This window comes from Limulus polyphemus, unplaced genomic scaffold (assembly GCF_000517525.1).
Source record: "Limulus polyphemus unplaced genomic scaffold, Limulus_polyphemus-2.1.2 Scaffold5023, whole genome shotgun sequence".
In the NCBI taxonomy this organism is placed as follows: domain Eukaryota; kingdom Metazoa; phylum Arthropoda; class Merostomata; order Xiphosura; family Limulidae; genus Limulus; species Limulus polyphemus.
In genome coordinates this window covers 37274-56028 of record NW_013670633.1, presented here as the reverse complement: position 1 = coordinate 56028, position 18755 = coordinate 37274, and the positions used below count along the sequence as shown (strand labels likewise).

Below are 18755 nucleotides of genomic sequence, written 5' to 3'. Positions count from 1 at the left end.
AATCCGTTGAACAGATTTCGGGCTCATCTCACCAACATTGGCCACTTCTGCAGTCGTTAATCTGGGATCCATTTTGATGCTCCTCTTGACAGCCCTTTTTGTCCTCTCTGATGGACCAGGACGACCCTGACGCTGCTCAGTTGTTTCCTTGCCATGTTTTCTGAACTACACGATGATTCTATTGACTGTTGAAAGCGGGATTCCCAAATTCTGCGAAATTTGCGGCTGACTTATTCCACTATCTGCTTGACTAACTATCCTTCCTCCAACAAAATCTGACAATTTGAGAGAACTTTGAGTTCTAGGCATGTTGTAGTGTGTGGACCATTTTCATTTATATAGTGCTCTGTGAACACAAATTAGTTAGCATAAATCAGTTAAATGACGAAAAATTAGGTGTCTATTTACTTGTTACCACTCAGCGTACATCCATACAGAGATAAACTATAGTTAAAGTATTTGAAGCTGTATGAGCCTTTGCATAAAGCTACTTGGTATCTAGATACAGAGCTATAAAAAGTTTTTCAATTTCACGTTGCCTACAGCTATCCAAGTAAACAATATGTTTATTATTGCATTGTAATTCTCAAAGACTTATTAATTACACTAAAAACTTTGTTAGTAGTGTAACTAGTGGAAGTGTTACTACACATTACATGGTTACTGTTGATTCTTTTACATAATGTTTATGTCTGCTACTAAAAAGTGAATAATGTCTTTATCAGTGAATAAACATATTCTTTAGAGATAAACTAGAAGAATTTGACAAGATCTGGATTCATAATATACACACAAAGGCTTCAACCTTAACTTTGAAGGTACTAGCAAATGATTGTTATGTATCTTCATATTCATGACTGTTACCAGCAACATAATTATAATTTTATATTTCATGCATTAAATGTTAATAAATATGTATATACAGGGTTCTAGTTAACCCTAATTCCAGGTTCCCAAACACAAGATAACTTGTCAGGATGCATGAGGTTTGACCACCTCCCTCCTGGGTACCAAATATGCATCACAAAATGCCCCATATGCAAAGCAAGTACAAGCACTTTTTTGCTGTGAACTTTGTACCATAACAAACTAAAGAGCATACAGTTTGCACACAGCTGTACACAATCAACTTCTACCAAGTTTCATCAATGACAATAAATTGCACGAAAATAAAGTCATATGAAAGTACCACATGATTAATTAACCCTTTCACCTCAGGTAGGTCAAATTGTGCATGTCACAACCTTTCACAGAGGTGCATTCATAATTTAATTAAACTACATTAATATCAATCTATATGAATAAACTCAGCATCAGAACGTAGATAATAAACCAAAGTTTAGTATTATCTAAGTTTTAATTTTAGAAGAAAATATTTTTAAAATATTCTCAATCATCCTTAGTATGAGAACTGTGACATTTGTTATCTATATCTTCCCCTCTTCTCTAATTTTTTACTACCCCTCCGAGAAGTACAAAATTAAATGACGTCTTATATTACGTTGTTGACTGTACAGAGAATTGTCTATTGTCCTTCCAGTTCAAATGTTATATTTATTCCCATGGGAAATACATCGAGGAGCTTAGCTGAATTTTTAATGTCTTTTGTCACACAGCCAGAAAAATTGTTATAGTTACAGAACATTGTTTCCTTCCTTTTCGTATGTTATTATTCTGTGTTCTTTTGTGGATTATTTAATGGAATAGAAATTATTTAATGCCATAGTACAATTAGTATAAAAAAAGTAGGGTTAAGTTTCATCAACAGTCAAGAGCAAAAAAAAAACCCAGATAAGTACTTTATTTCTTGTTTTTGATGTGTATTCTTTATTTTTTATTATAAAACAAACTATAATGTAAAATTTAAAACGTTTTAGATTAGATAAAGTAAACTAACTAATAATATTAATAATAATATTTTTTATGAGGTATGCTCACGAGTAGTCCCTGCATTATGTAATTTGATACTGTAAGATGATTTGCAAGTTTGCCACATGATTTGCAATTTATATGGCACGAATAGTAGTTAGACATGGTTCAAAGGGAAATAAAACAATACAACTTAATTATAAATAGATGTATACTGTTACAAGTTTTAAGCTACTTAGGATAAACAAGTGTGTTTTCTATTACAATTTGCTGTCATTCCAGAAAGAAAATAGGGGAAATTTATAATTATTTCTTAATTTTTATGGTGGTTATAAGGCTGAGTAAATCAACTGACCTCATATAAAGTTAGAGTAAAAAAAATAACAGTTTTGAGTTTATTAAATTCTACCTATGGGACCCTTGAAAATTAGTTCCAATAGAATATCTTGCCTCCTCTCACAAGATAGCACTGCCCTCTATTGGCGCAAAGTTTCAACGCATGCGGCCATCTTTCTAACTCCTGCTTCTACATATTCACATGTAAATGATCATGCAGCAGCTCTCCACCAATAGAAGCATGACACCACTCCTATTGTAACTAGTGCCCTCTTCACATCTTCAAAGTTTTACTAGCAGAACTGCAACACTAACTAGCAAATTTCATAATTTGTTAGCATTAGTTTCAATCCCTGACATAGAAACTATTGCTATTTTTTACGTACGTGTCTGTTATGATCTTATACTTGAAAATAAACTACCACAAAAAGCTAATTGTTTAAAAGACCTCATTTTGTAGCAGATGAAGTTGGTCTCTCCTCTCCTATCTTCAATTTTTTATAGCACAATTTCTGAAATCTAGAAAGCTACAACCTGATTGATCCTGCAAACAGTATTTTATTAATTCAGTATAATTGAACTTAAAAGAGATCAGGATCATGTTTAGCATGTCTGATATAATTATTAATTTCATTTATGAGTTATTTTCACACTGAGAAGAGTGTGAGTAGTTGTATTAACAAATGTTAAAAATCTTGGAGGAATTTATGAGTATTATATTAAGGTATTATTATTATATTCTTAAGAAAGTTAAATTCTAAGTTATATATTCTTAGGTTCACTAGTTTCTTACAGTTAAGGATACTACCTGTTCTAAGTAGAAGCTCACCAGAACATCTATTACATAATTAAACTGAATCCTGCCCTGATGGAATTGAAAAAAGAGGTTAGACTCAGGTTGCACAGCAAAACTAAAGCAGTTTATTTACTCATCATATGACACAGAAAAACAACTCTGTCAATGGGCATGTGCACACAGGCAAATGATGATCACACTTCTCTTTGAGTGAAAATCTGGATTAAAGCCTGAATACTTTATCAATGAATTTGAACAAAAGTCCTACAAAATTGTGCCAGTGAATTATTATGTTCTGAAGGCTGCTTTAAGTTGCTGTAATAATAGGTTGTATAAATTAGTCATTACTAGCTGGAAGAAACTTTACAAATGTGACTGTAGCTGTCATTGTTTTATTATCTGAATAGATAAAGATGTAGGAAGCTTTATGTTAAATAATTGACTGAGTTTTTTTGTTTTTTTCCAGTGCTCCAGTGTTTACTTTTGACTTGCATACAGAAGTAGGGGACATAGCATGGGCTCCTTACTCCTCTACAGTGTTTGCTGCTGTTACAGCTGATGGAAAGGTCAAACTTATTTATTTAGTATTCTTAAGCTTTAACATAAAGGCCAAATATTACATTATATTTTGGATGTTATTACAATGAAGTGTAAGATATGAATGCTGAAAACATTATAGAATAAACCTTCTCTCTCTCTGATGAAGGAACTTCAGCTGATAGCTTTTTATACATTACAGTGTGTATTTTAAAACTGGAACCGAAGCAGAAATGACAGTAATGTAGTTCCCCAGCCAAAATGTGATAAAAGAGTAAATATCCATAATTTATTTGTTAACTTTAACCATCAGATTGCTGACTTGTTTATATTATGTTCACATATTGCATCATATTGAGCAATTTTATATTCTTGCTGTCAAAACACAGTAGATTGGATGAACTTGCTTATTTTTTATGTAGAATTATCAGGAAACCTGTCATGACATTGTTATGACAACAGAAGTCCGTGACGTGCATGAGTTTCTCGATTGATCAGGGAAGTCCGTGTGCATTCAAGATGCCCTCTTCATTAGTATATAAGCCTGGCATAGAAAGCCAGTGGAGATATAGATTGTGAATCGCTGTGATTTATAGCATGTATTATAAAAGTTAGTAAGTTTAAAGTAACAAGAAATGTACTGATTGTGGAACTACTGTGTACTAAAAGTTTGTATCGAGGAAGAATAAAATGAATTAATCAAGAAAGTACTTGTATCGCTGAAGATCCTCAGAAAGAATTTCTACCGAAAACAAACAAACCAGCAGATACTTGACAAATTGATGTCAGAGAACGAGACAAAAAAAGATGGAAACGAGAAGTGGCAAATCAAACTACGACTTAGCAGATTTGATGGCAGCAATACAAGAATAGGAAAAGAAACAAGAAGAACAAGAAAATAAACAAGAAAAGAGACAACAGCAGTGGTTGGAGGAGAAAGAAAAGAAACAAGAAAAGAGACTACAGCAGTGGTTGGAGGAGAAAGAAAAGAAACAAGTAGACCGTGTAAAGAAACAAGAAGAGAGATTACAGCAGTTGTTGGAGGAAAAAGAATAGAAACAAGAAAAACGAGAAAAGAAACAAGAAGAGAGGCTACAGCAGTGGTTGGAGGAGAAAGAAAAGAAACAAGAAGAGAGGCAACAGCAGTGGTTGGAGGAGAAAGAAAAGAAACAAGAAGAGAGGCTACACCAGTGGTTGGAGGAAAAAGAAAAAAAACAAGAAGAGAGGCTACAGCAGTGGTTGGAGGAGAAAGAAAAGAAACAAGAAGAAAGGCTACAGCAGTGGTTGGAGGAGAAAGAAAAGAAACAAGAAGAGAGACTACAGCAGTGACAAGAAAACTAGCACCATGTGGCAACAGGAACAAAAAAAGGAAACAGGAAGAAAGTCTCCAACAACTACAGGAAAGTCAGCAACAGTGGCAAGAAGAACAAGGAGAGGGAGTACAATATCAGCATGAAGTACAAATGGAAAAGGTTAGTTAATTTCAAAGTCAATTAAATACATTAAAGGACCTAATCAGCCCCAGACAACAGGAAGCCCCTTCCAGACCCCACAGCTAAACCCTAATGCTGACATCTTCCAAAAGCTACTGGGTTATTCTTTTTACTGAATCAGAAGTAATCAGCTTAGGCATTGTATACCTTGAGAGCGACAGTGTTATGATCCAAGAAGTCACAGAAGACTTCTGAAATGACATCCATGATGATCTTGGTGATGGTGACTACTAAGTCTTCCAGGGCTTGGTGAGATTCCACTAGGAGCATTGGTAGGGGATGGACAGTCTCAGTGTAAGTCTTATGCTGGGTGGCTGGGCTTCTGGCTGGATAGCATAGGCTCAACAGTGAATGGGTTGCTGAAATGAAGATGTTTTCTGGGGTTGGTGGTTGTTGACTAATGTGGAAGCTGGTGTGGGTCTCTAGGCCGCGGTTACTCCCATGAACTTTAGGCACCCTCGGTATGATGCAGTATGTGAGCCATTGCAGTTAGTACATCTTGTCTGGTCACGATGGTTGGAACAGGCAGAAACAAGATGAGGGCCTCCACAATGGATGGCTTCCTTACAGACAGTCATTGTATGTCCAAAGTGTTGGCATTTAAAACACTGGATTACTCCTGGTCCATGGTCCTTGACTGCTTTGACTTGATGGTGAGTGAAGAAGAGGGTGACTCCATTTTTGATGGTTTCCTCCACCTTCTTCATGTCAGTAATGGTCATCTTGACTAGTGGTGTGGGTAGTCCTCTCCGTGCTGACTGCTCCATCTTGACTACATTAATCTCCTGGTGGCAAGTTCTTTTTTGACTTCGTCCATGGTGATATCAAAGAAAATACTCTGTATCACCAGGGCTTGAGGATGGTAGCATAATTCCTAGGAGTAGACCACTTCAGGATGGCACTTCCTCTCAGTAGGTGCCACAAGTGCATGAAAACAATCGTGGGAAAGAAATGATGTATTTCCTTGGCAATCTCAGGTTGCTGAACTTCTGCTGGTATCCCGTCAACATTGAAGGATGGTGGCATCTTGGGTGGCAGCATTTGAGATAGTGGGTTGTACAGGAACTGGAGAGGCTGACTTGACTGAAACTGGTGAAGCTAACTTGGCTGGGCAGACTCAGCAATTGACTGGTTCTGGCTCAAAGGATGCGAGGTCATGGTCTGAACAGGTGAGTTCCTTGGCGTGTGGTCATCATTGTTACTGGCTGAGGGAAAATCAGAGGATTCCTATTTGCTGTGCAAACAGCAATTATGAGCTTCCAACAGCAGCTGGAATTGGTTCTCAGTCGTGGGTTGACATTTTACTGGTCTTCATCGAGTCAGTTTCAGGCATCAAGATCCTGAAAAAGAAAAGCTCATGCAGAATAAGGAATTTGTAAATAACTACTGTATCATACAATATATGATTAGCAATTAAAAGATAGAAAATAGTCCTGATAAAGACTTTTCATGGTATAACAGAATACTAGGTTTAATAACGTAAAGAGTAGACAAAAAACATGTCTGCGCTCTTCATAGTCTAGCACTCAAATAAAAAAAAAGACAACCACTCCCAATAACGACTTCCTTTTAAATACGACTTTTTCTGTGCACGGAACGATTTTACATTGATCTGACCTCCCACGAATGACTTCCTGACAGATGCGACATATGACTATGATTTTTGTGCAGAAGGTCGAGTAATGACCTCTCTGTAATGACTTTTCTTCATATCAATAATGTAATTTACAGAGACACATGAATACAGCGTATACAGTATGGAACAAAAAGTTCCCGTGACTGGAGATTGCTCCACAGCTTAGTATATGTATCTTGGTACCCCAGGGTGTTCAAGTCAAACTCCTTGGTACATACATGCAGGTATTTTGGTTTTAAAACTTTCAGATCCTGAAAGGTAACCAGGGGCAGTCAGAAACTGTTGTTTGTTTTCACCCCGCTCGTGGAATTAAGGTTTATTCTTTTAGTGAATGTAGTAGATTTTGAGCTAGCGGCCTAGACGTTAAGTAACTTGATTAGGATTTGCTAGTGGGGTGTGAAGATTATTAACTCGTGGTCTGTTGAGTGACAGAATCAACTAATCAGTATGGTAAGCATGGCTAATAAAATGCCTCAAAGCATCAGGGAAAGCTGTGAATGTCTCAAGCTAAGAACAGGAAGTTTCTGTTAAGAAGAAGAAGGCTCGAAGTATTGATATAGAAACGTGACCTAGACATTGATATAGACCAAAGTTGTGAGGAAAGGAACAAACGAAACGAAACATAGAAATTAGAGAATTTTTAGACAACTTGAAATTGTTTATATTACACTTTATTTAGCATTTGTATTTAGAGATGATTACCTTATTAGGTATTGGCTAGAGTCTAGCAATAATTAGTTCAGATATTTATTCTTATTTCTTTATTGGTTCTTTTAAATTCACGGAATGGTCCTTTAGAGCGGGGATCAAAGGATCAAATGTTGATTTAGGGTGGGGTTATTTTGTTCAGTTAAGATACGTGGCTTCAGATGCTTGGTTATTTTTTTAACTACAGCGTTTTGTACAGATATACTGTGGATTTTTTTAGTTACAATGGTAGTAAATACAAGTATGGGATGTTTTTTTAATTATGTTTGGTGAATCTGGTTTCCAATTTTCTTACAGTTTCTCTGATGTAGAATTTTGGACATTTATTGCACATTATTTTATAAATTGATACTAAAATCGTGTGCTGAAAACTGACTATTAAATGTTCAAAACAAACAAAGATAGACGATTTTTTATTAAATAAATTGTGTCAGTTTGTAATATTTTATAGGTATGTAATAAAAATGTGATACATGGATGTTTATGAAATAAATTTGATCGTTGAATAAATTATTTTACATAAAACACTAACAAAACAATTTTAAGTTATTTTCATTGAACTGTTATCCATCATAACTATTATTATACCAATTTGCTACATTATCTGACTACCTATACAGTAATTATGCTCAACGCCTGGGAATAGCAACTGGCACACCTTTAACTCAGTCATTCATTATCTATTTATTGATCCTTTGAATAACGACTTTCTGTGAGATACCACTTTTTTATAATGGCAGATAGGTTGTTTGTATCTAAGAGGTACTACTCTAGTTACCAAATATTCCAAATTCGAACTTTCTCTATTTAACAGACATCTGGAAAAGTGAGATGCGTGCCTTCACATCCACATCTAGAGTGCTTAAATCTTAAACGTTATTGAACCATCCAGGATCAACTTATCAACAATTGGGAAAGTTTAACTGCTTAATCAGTAAACATTTGAAATACTGAATTGCCTGCTCTTTAATTATTGAGAAAATTGTTCAAATACCTAGAAAGTTATTTTTTATACTTATTGAATCTTTGAAAGTGGAATTGTATGCTCACTAAATATTTTAAAAGCTAACTCGTGTATCAACAAAACATTTACAATGAGGCTTGCCTAGCCTTTTCTTAAACACCTATCCTCCTGTTGTTGTTATACAATTATAAAAAATTATGTTCTATGATTTCAGGTTCATATCTACGATCTTAGTGTGAATAAACATTTGCCAATCTGTCAACAAACTGTGGTACAGAAAAAGAAAACCAAGTTGACTAAAGTGGCATTTAATCCTTCCTATCCAATTTTGTGTGTTGGGGATGAAAGGTTTGTTTTATATTTCCTATTTCAGCCCAGTGTCAGCCAATTTATATTTCTGTGTTAATTTCTGAACTTGTTGCTCCATCCAACTAAGTATTATATATTTTTTTTCTTAAAAAACAGAATACACATATTAAGCAAAACAACAGGAAGATACTGTTTTTACAGATGTATAGGGATTACATTTCACATCAAATTACTGTTCTTTTTGTACACAATTTTGTCAAACAAAAATGTGTAAAGTATGCAGTGTGTTGATTTTTGTTTACTATTGCAATCAATTTCAAATTTCCAGTACAATACTTTGCCTCCATTCACATAATAGCTAGATTAGCTTTATTCGATTAGTTCCGCCTTCTATTTGTGCAATTTTTCCTCATCACTAGCCTTGATGCTCCCACCTATCCTCATGTGTTTGCAAGTAGCATGACTGTGCTGTAGCATACAAATGAGTATGCAACAAGCCTCCACCAATAGAAGTGTGACACACCCTCCTAGCACAGCTGACTCCCTCTATACTGTCGAGTGCAAACACCACTTCTCAATTGGGCACTATAATTTTTGGACATTTAGCTTGCCGATATATGGTACTTTATTTTTTTAGCTTAGTTTTTCTACTCCATTCTTTTTTCTTTTCTTGGATTCCTCAGTTATTTCCAAGAAAATTCAACTAAGAATTTTGTGAGCCACCCTTTTTTTTAACCATGAATTCTCGATTTACGATTACCATAATTTCTCCTGTTAACAATAGCATAGCTTCAAAACCTGCTGTTACTGTGGCCTCAGGGACAACCTTCTGCAGAAGAGATTTTGGCTCTTGTCCACCATGAATTTGAGTCTTTCATGTGGCCTGAGAGTTCTCTTGAACCTCAACTGGTTCTCCTTCTCCCAGAGGAGGCTGGTCAGGATAATGAGGATTTTGACAGCCTTTTCCCATTCCTTTCTTTTGTCATACAATCTCAATCTATACATTTCAATGTACCTCACCTTTGTCTACTTTCCTGGACATGGTGACACAGATTTGATACATTTTTGTCATTATCCCCATCGTCTTATGACACATCCCCTTCCATTGTGCAGGATACTTCTTCCTCTAGTTATTTAGTTTTCCCTCCTTCTCTTAATATCAGGGTCCATGCTACTCGTCTTGTGGACTAGTTGTATTCGGGGGTCAGCATAAAACATCCTTCTCATACCTCTGATTCTCACAATTTAGTATACCATTGCTATGCAGCTCCATTCCTAGATTCTCAACACATGGAACCAATAATTTATGTTTATGGTTTGGAACCCAATATGTCCATTTGTTTTTCCAGACCCAGTTCCTCCACCTTTGTTTGACCCTCCCCACCTTCCTTTATTACCTCTCCTCCGTGCACATCCTCTGCCCTTTCCCTCCACACCTCAATCCTTTGTTGTAAGAATTTTGGGGGACAAGATGCATTTTTAAATCATGTATGTTACCCCATGTATTTACCCCAATTTCTACATCAGCCTTTTTTAGGGGATCCCCTAAATTCATTGGAGTCTTGTGTAGAGGCTGGTCGACAGCACACTTCCCTTTTCACCCTCGTCATTTGTCTGTTGCAGCCTTCTCCCATCTTTATCTCTTGCCTGTGCCTTCATCACAGGTTTTGTGATGAGTCGATGTACTGCTCACGGCCACCCCTCACACCCTCAGCAGTTCCAGTGACTATCTGGTGAGTATAGGTTCCTTGGGGCTAGATTGTCCAGGTTTGCCCCTCTTTGGCGAACCTTAACCTAAGATCCTTGGGTATTTCAGGACTTGTCAAAAGGACTCTCACATCATTTTCTCGCTTCTCCTCTGTTGAACCCCTTTCCTTCTCCTCAGAATCCCCTTTTCAGCTCTTATCTTTCTGAGGTGGTTCAGGACCTTCTTTTCAAGGATGCTACTGAACCTGTTGGTCATCCTACATCAGGTTTCTATTCCTGGTTGTTCATTGTCCCCAAGAAGACCAGAGACTGGCATCTGGTCATAGACCTTTCCAGTTTGAACTGTTACATACACCTTTCCTGTCTCTTTGATGGACTTTTACTCCAGGTGTTTGGATTTGCTACAAGCTTTGTATGGCCAAACACAGTTTCTTCTAGAAAAAGCTGCTTGTTTGGTTGGCTTGTCAGGATGGAAAAGTTCGTTTTTATCTCGACCCCATAGCTCACCCACATCTGAGTTTTTCAACTCCCAACTCATTTGGGCTCAGCCTTCTCCCCTTTGTCTACTTCTATGGAGCTCTTAGTTCTGAAGGCTTAGTCCTCTCCTTCACTACCTGCTCATGAGGTTCTGTCTCTCGAGAACCCTTATTCCCCTGAGTCATACTCACATTAGAGCACTCCAGTGGAATTCACATAATCAAGGAGATCCCCTGGGTCGTTCTCACATTAGAGCACTCCAATGGAATTCACATGATCAAGGAGATCCCCTGGATTCCTCCATGCTCCTTCCTTTCTCTCTTCAAGTAGATTTTGCCTGGTGGCTCGACAGGGACACCATCTCAACTGGAGTTCCTTTTTGGCCTTTCTGACCAGATCTTCACTTTTTTATTGATGCTTCTCTGATGAGTTGGAGGGCATTTTTGTACTCTCAAGAGTTCTCTAGTCTTTGGTCGAGTCAGAATCCCACATCAATTTTCTGGAACTCCTAGCAGTTTGTTGTGCTTTGGATCATTTCCTTAGTTTTGCAGAGCAAGTCAGTCATAATCAATTTCAACAATCCGACTGCTGTCTTTTACATCAATTTGTTTTCAAAGAATAGATCTCATTTTATGCACCCATACTCAATGTCTTTGCCACTGTGCTTGTCATACCCCAGAGGATCTCAGTCTTGTTGCAGATCATTTATCTTTTCCCAACAGAGTGATCTTCTGATCCTCATGTCTTCTGGTGGCTGTGTTTGCAGTGGGATACTCCTCTGCTGGATGCATTTGTTTGTTTGTTATGGATTTTGCACAAAGCTACACGAGGGCTATCTGCACTAGCCATCCCTAATTTAGCAGTGTAAGACTAGAGGGAAGGCAGCTAGTCATCACCACCCACCACCATCTCCTGGGCTACTCTTTTACCAACGAATAGTGGGATTGACCATCACATCATAATGCCCCCATGGCTGAAAGGGCAAGCATGTTTGGTGTGACTGAGATTCGAACCCGCGACCCACAGATTGCAAGTCGAGCACTATAACCATCTGGCCAGGATGCATTTGCCACCCACCTCAAAACCACACTTCATATGTTCTGGTCCCCAGGCTTTGGCAGTCAATGCCTTCAGTCATGATTGGACCCACCTTTACTTTTATGCTTATCATCCTATCCATCTCCTTCTCAGGGTTTTGTCCATTATACAAACCATTTCGTATTTGGTTCTTCTGAATGCCCCACTCTGGCTTGCTCAACTATGGTTCCCATTATTTCTGCTGCTTCAGTTGTCGCCTCCTTTACCCATTCCTCTGTCCATCAAATCTGCCCTGTCAGACCTTTAAGGCCTGTAATGATCACCATTGAGATGGGATGCTCCACAAAACTGCTTTTTGGTTCATCTTCACTATATATTGCATATAAATGTGCCCATCCTACAGACTCATGGACAATCATGAGTAAAACAGGAAATGGATTCCAGCCTATATGACTGTTCGTTTTTGAATACTGGCCTGCTTTTTAAAGTAGGGTTTGCAGTCACCCATTGCACTTTCTCCTACTGTCACCCAGATGTCGGGCTCATGGGGGGCTGGTCTTAGTTGTGCACTAGGTTTGCATGCATGTGCTGGCCTGAATTTTTTAGAATAGAAGTCCTCTGCCCTTCTGATTCTTGTGTTTGAGGTGAAGATGGTTGGAACCCTCCTCCTAATGTGATCTGGATGCTCCATTCCAAGTACCATCAAGTCTTGAAATGGAGTTGACCCACCAGTTACTGTCTGACACATCCTAGCCACTCTACACCATTTGTGCATCCACTTTATTGGATGTGCTTCTTTCTACTTTTTACAACACAAGCGAAGAGAATACCTGGTACAGATGTGATATAGTCTCACACAGGTGTAACTCCATACATTGAGGTTTCACACTTCATGGGCTCACTTCAAACACTTTTCAAAGGGTGCTCATCAAGGTAAACAGTCCCTCCACCATTTCAATGTGGTATAGTAGCTATTATGTGACTGGAGGTAAGGTATCGTATGGAAAATTAACATTTTCCTACACTGAAAATATATTTCTGATAGATACTTGTGCTCACATTTCCCTCCTGACCTCCCCACTTCCATTGCATCTTTTTTTTTGCATAATCTTGAAGTGATGTTTGCACTCAACAGTATATATGAATTGAACTGTGCTAGGAGGGTGTGTCACACTCCAATTAGTGGAAGGTTGTCGTATACTCATTTGCATGCTACAGCACAGCCATACTACATGAAGGTACCTGGGAGCATCAAGCCCAGTGTCAAGCAAAAATTGCACAAATAGAAGACAGCATTAATCAAGAAAAGCTATTCTAGCTATTATGTGAGAAGATGTAAGTATCTATCTTAAATACATTTTCTATGTAGGAAAATGTTAACTTTAGAATCTTCATAAAGTCTTCTATAATACTAATATATTTTATAGTATTTTGACTATTCAGTTAACATCTTTGAAATGTTGTAAATTTTTTATTATGAATTGAATTTATTCAGGGAATTAATAGAATATATCTTCTTTTTTTGCAATCACATCTACATATTTTGTGTTATAGTGTACTCATCAAATATTGTTTTATGAAATGAAAACTACTTCTTTTATCACAGAGGACTGGTAATAAGCCTAAAGCTCTCTCCAAACCTTCGAAAGAACCTCAAGGTAAGTTTTTAATCTTAAAACATAAGTCTAAAATTGTGATTCTCAAGCTGTGATCAGCAGACCACAAGCAGTCTGTAAACATTCAAAAGGGAGTCTATGATGGTAAAGATTAACTTTCTATATTATAGTTAAAAAAAAGAAAATTATACTATGTCCTATTAATTCAAAATAATGTTTTATATAAGAATTTAATTAACTTGTATGTTTAATTATGTAAGTGCTGTGCTTCCATACACCGTAAGATTAGCTTTCATAGATAGACCTATCTGAGTATGGAGGTCTGTGAGATTATTTTTGTGAAGAAAAAAACAGTTGAGAACCAATGATATAAAAAGTATTTTATTATGTCACTTATTTTAATTAATTATGTTTATTCTTATACACATCTTTCTTTTAATAATTTTAGTTTTATGGGAATTATAGTTTATTTTTTACAAATGTGTATTGATTTTACTACCACATTTAAGTACACTAATGACAGGTGACCTAAGTTATTAAATGTAATAGAAATTATTTTATAAACAACTTACAGTTTGAGGTGTAGAGAATAAATTGACCCTTATTTGGTGTAACTAAATGTGCAAGAACTCCATCCATTGGTCAGAACACACATTAGAGAAGGAATATTGATTGTAATTCTGAATTTACAATGTGTCTCTACACAGTATGTGACAAGCTTTTTGTAAAATGTACACAAAAAATCAGATGAGTTACAAAGATATGTCTGTGAATTGACAATGTCAGTCTGATATTCATGTGAAGAATAAAAATACTTTTATTCATTGTATAGTTTTCATGTTGCATTTGCATAACCTCTCAGAATCTCAGAAATGTATATCCCATATTTTTCTATACCTTTTATATTATATTTGGTATTTATAAAGTTTAATTCCACACTAACAGAACAATAGAAAATTTAAAATGAAACTAGTTTGACATTTCACATCCTCTTCAAACCAATGTTGAACTAAAGAGAACATGTGAAATGTTGAAACTTAAATTTGGTATTGTGCTCTTAATGTGGATTTACACCTTAATGTATTTTTTCAAGTCAACCCTTATGATGTATTATTTGTAATTTTTAGGACAGAATTCCAAAACTGAAATGTTTGTGGTGTATAAATTTAGATGTCCTGGTTGTGTCAAGGAATACAAAGATTCTACCACATTCACAATAACCCTCATTTAAAATAACATGTAAAGAATAGACCAGTAGTTTATTCTAGTATTGAAAAGAATATAATCTGTGTTTGTAATCTGAGATTTGTAGTTATGGTTTTAGTATATTAAGTAGAGTTGATGATAAATTGACATTATGGATTCAAAAATGTCTCCTGATTGCTAAACTGAGGTCAGCTTTGAACCAATAAAAGTTAGCCTATCCTTTACTCATCAGATTCTTTGGTGCCTAAATTTGAGGCAGTAATAAAAGGTGGAGTTTAATATGTTGAAACTAGTTTAATTTTCTGTTTACAAATACTGGTCATATGAATGCTAATTAGTTCAGTCTGGTGTTGACTTATGTCTTTACTAAGTTAAATATGTTTCATCACTGGTAAAACTTATAAAGCATATACTTTTTCTTTAGGTATATAATTTCTCATTTTGTGTACTTATGATTTATCAAGAATATAGGAACCATCAAGCAATATTTATTAATTTTTTTCTAATTTTATCACAAATAACATTCAAACATCTTTTTATTCAGGACATCAAAAATGTGGATCCTGTAAAGTTTAAAGAAGTAGAAGTAGAAAAGATGGATAAGTTATTGGAACTTGCGTGTGATCCTGTAATTAGGGAGAATTGAAGAAATGGAGATAAATAGAATGAGTAAAATAATTCAAAGGAAGGAAGGAAGAAAATAAAGAACCAACTAATAGTTGTGATAGTTTGGTTATGTTTGATATAAATTAAAACATGTACCTAAGTATTTTATTGTGAAATAAGAAATTATTTACTATTAAATAAAGTATTCTTATTGTTTACATGTCAGTATTATGAACATAATATTCATTGTTTAATTTGAATTAAAAGGTTTTAGAAATATCAGAAAAATGTATGAGATATAATATGCTCACCATTTTAACAGAAACAGAACTTTAAAATGGCTACTTAAATAAAGATATTTGTTATATGTTATTAAAAACAGGTATTGTTTTTGTACATTTATTATTTTCTTCAATTAATAACAAGATGGTTCAAAAGAAAAATGTGACCATTGCTATTTAGACATAAATGATTTCACAGCAAATGCCTATTAAAACAAAATACACAACTGTTAACTGCTTCACATTTTTACTAGGTACCATTATACAAAATTATTAGATTTGAAAGTTTCTTATTCAGCCACACATGTGAATGAACTTTGAACCCTAATCTTTTTTGTTCACTATTTTGTGAGAAGTATTAAGATCTGAAATACAGTAATCAGTAGCTTGAAGTGCATTTTGCTTGTGATCTTTGCTGCTTGTATGAGTAGAAGAAAACCACATGCTAGATGCAACCAAAAGTCATTGTAAGTAACTAGGTAACCTCACCTACGTTCATGTATTTCAAAAGTAAATTACTACTTAAACGTTACAATTTATGATAAAATTTACATGACTAATGCATCATAGGCTAACCAAACAAATACTAATTAATGGATTTTGTTTTCTTCTGTTAAATTTTGCTCACTTTATTATTATCCTATAAAATGTTACTTTACTGTTAATAATTTCAAATTCGTACAAATCACAATCTGCACTATGAATTTCAGCATGGCGTTCAGTTATAAAATCCACCATTGATCTTTAAACACAAAGAATCACATGCTTTGTATTGAAGGCAAATGTTTCTTAGCAAATAATGTTTGTATGTGTGTAATATGTGAATACTGGTTTAAAGAATTCATATGATAAGTAAAAAATGAAAATGTTTATTAATCAACATTCTGTTTTAGGCTTTATTTAAGATGAAACATTTTACAGGAACTAGTATACTACAGTTATTGGGTAGTTCTAATAGTTAGAATTAATGGCTATTCTAAAGTTAACATTTTTGTTTGTTATATATGACTGTTTAAGTTAATGCAAGTGTTATGATTCAAATAGTTTAAGTATAGCATGAGTGTTAAGTTTAATTATTTTTAGAAGTGTTTGTTTGTTTGTAATTAAGCACAAAGCTACACAATGGGCTAACTGTGCTATGCCCACCACGGGTATCGAAACCCGGATTCTAGCGTCGTAAGTCCGCAGACATACCGCTGTGCCACTGGGGGTTTTAAAAGTGATAGTTTATTGCAGGTTTGTTTACATAACAATATGATATATATGTTGTGTAGTTCAGTTGTGAAACAGCACTAGTTGTATTATTGCATCATGTTACTAGAACCTTCTAAATTTTTGTGGTTTTGATTGAGTATTATTGTATCATAATATCTTATAGTATGTAGAACATTCTAGGCCTCGATCAGGCTGTAAATACAAGTACAAAGTATAGTTTGAGTTAGCTATATATAGATAGACAGTCAGATAGATCTAGACTGCATGATTGTGGGTTTAGCCATAAAGAGCGCATAGTGGCGATTTTTAGAGAATTTATCACAAATTGTATTGTAATAACAGAGTAGAGAAGAATAATTATTTAAAGCCCTGGATACAACTGTGATAACCAACAGTGTAATGAAAATTTGTGTATGAATTTTTCATGTTTTAATATATTATTCTAAAATAAATGGACTGTGTGTTGTTTGTTTATTCTTGAAATTTGTCGCTTATAAGTCACAGACTCATACTGTAAATAACCTGGCATGGCCATACATACACAAAAACCTGACATTAGTGAGCCAGCCAGGATTATACAGTGGTAAAAGTTGGTAGAAGAAGACGTGATAACAGCAAATGTAGGCATATATACACAAATAGGTGTAGTGACATTGAAAATATTGTAGAGATTACAATCATGCTATACAACAACAGTGAGAACTAGTCTAGTATCTGATGACCAGATGACATGCAAGGTACGTTTATGTGTACTGACTGATGAGACAGTGAGAAAGTTTCCTGTGGACACTCCATATTATATGGGAGACTCTGAGGCTATGTGTATGAAGGCACCCATCTATGACTTCGTGATTGGCAATATACCAGGAAATAGAAATGTGAAAGGACCAGACAGGAAAGAGACTGATGTGACACCTGCAGTCACTGCAACTGCTCAAACAAAGAAAAACAAGCAAGACATCAAGCCCCTGCAAGTTGCAAAAGGTGACATCCCAAATGTGGGTCTATGAAAATTAAAGGAAGCACAGAAAAAAGACCCTTCACTGAAGAAACTAAGGGACAATGCCCAGGAGAACATCAAGCATTAGGTCAAGGAGAAAGGGACATACAGAATAGAGGACTGGAAGTGAGTGCTGCACCTGATCTACCAAGGCAGTTCTAGTGTGGAAGTTAAATAAATTATAGTACCAACAGAATACCAGACTCAATTGATGAAGTTGGCTCATGAGTCAGTTGTGGGAAGACACCTAGGAGCAAAGAAGACAGCTTACAGCAACTTCCATTGGCCAGGGTTCATCAGAAATGTGACTAGATTCTGCAGGTCATGTGACAATTTCCAAAGGACAGTCCCTAGAGGGAAGATATCCAACGTGCTACTGGGTGAAATGCCTCGCATAAAAAAGCTTTTAAGCAGAGTAGCTGTGGACATTATCAGACCACTAGCACCTGTATCTGACAAGGGCAACTGATACATGCTGACAGTGTGACACCTTATCCAGAAGCCATATCATTGCCAAAGATTGAAACAGAGAGAGTAGCAGAAGCCCTTCTGGAAGTGTTCTGCACAGTAGGCTTTCCAAAAGAAGTCTTGAGTGAAAGAGGGACCCAGTTTTCCTCATAACTGATGCAAGAGATGTACAGACTTATCAGCATTAGCCAGCTCTTTACCACCTTACAACCCCAGATGTAATGGACTTTGTGAGAGAGTCAGTGGAGTCTTAAAGAAGAAGATGTGGCAGGAAAGACAACGTGACTGGAACAGAAACCTGCAAGTGGTATTATTTGCTTCCTGAGAAGTCTCACAAACGAGTACAAGATTTTCACCCTTTGAGTTACTGTATGGAAGAACAATATGAGGTCTGATGTGGATATGGAAAGAACTGTGAATAGGAGAAGAAGAGTCAGAAGTGAGGAACACATACCAGTATGTGTGAGACCTCAGAAACAGACTGGAGGAGACC

At 35.9% G+C, this 18755-nt stretch overlaps 1 protein-coding gene across 1 annotated transcript in view; it reads left to right on the top strand.

The window, feature by feature from the left end:
- The window catches only part of LOC106472016 (dynein intermediate chain 2, ciliary-like), a gene marked incomplete at its 5' end in the record, with an annotated part of 29569 nt that extends 12868 nt beyond the window's left edge, over window positions 1–16701 (top strand). Inside the window, 4 exons of the mRNA XM_013932647.2 lie at window positions 3468–3567; window positions 8554–8687; window positions 13477–13528; window positions 15237–16701. Coding sequence (XP_013788101.1) covers window positions 3468–3567; window positions 8554–8687; window positions 13477–13528; window positions 15237–15338 — 388 coding nt within the window. The remainder of the gene's footprint in view (window positions 1–3467; window positions 3568–8553; window positions 8688–13476; window positions 13529–15236) is intronic.
- Between the last annotated feature and the right edge of the window lie 2054 nt (window positions 16702–18755).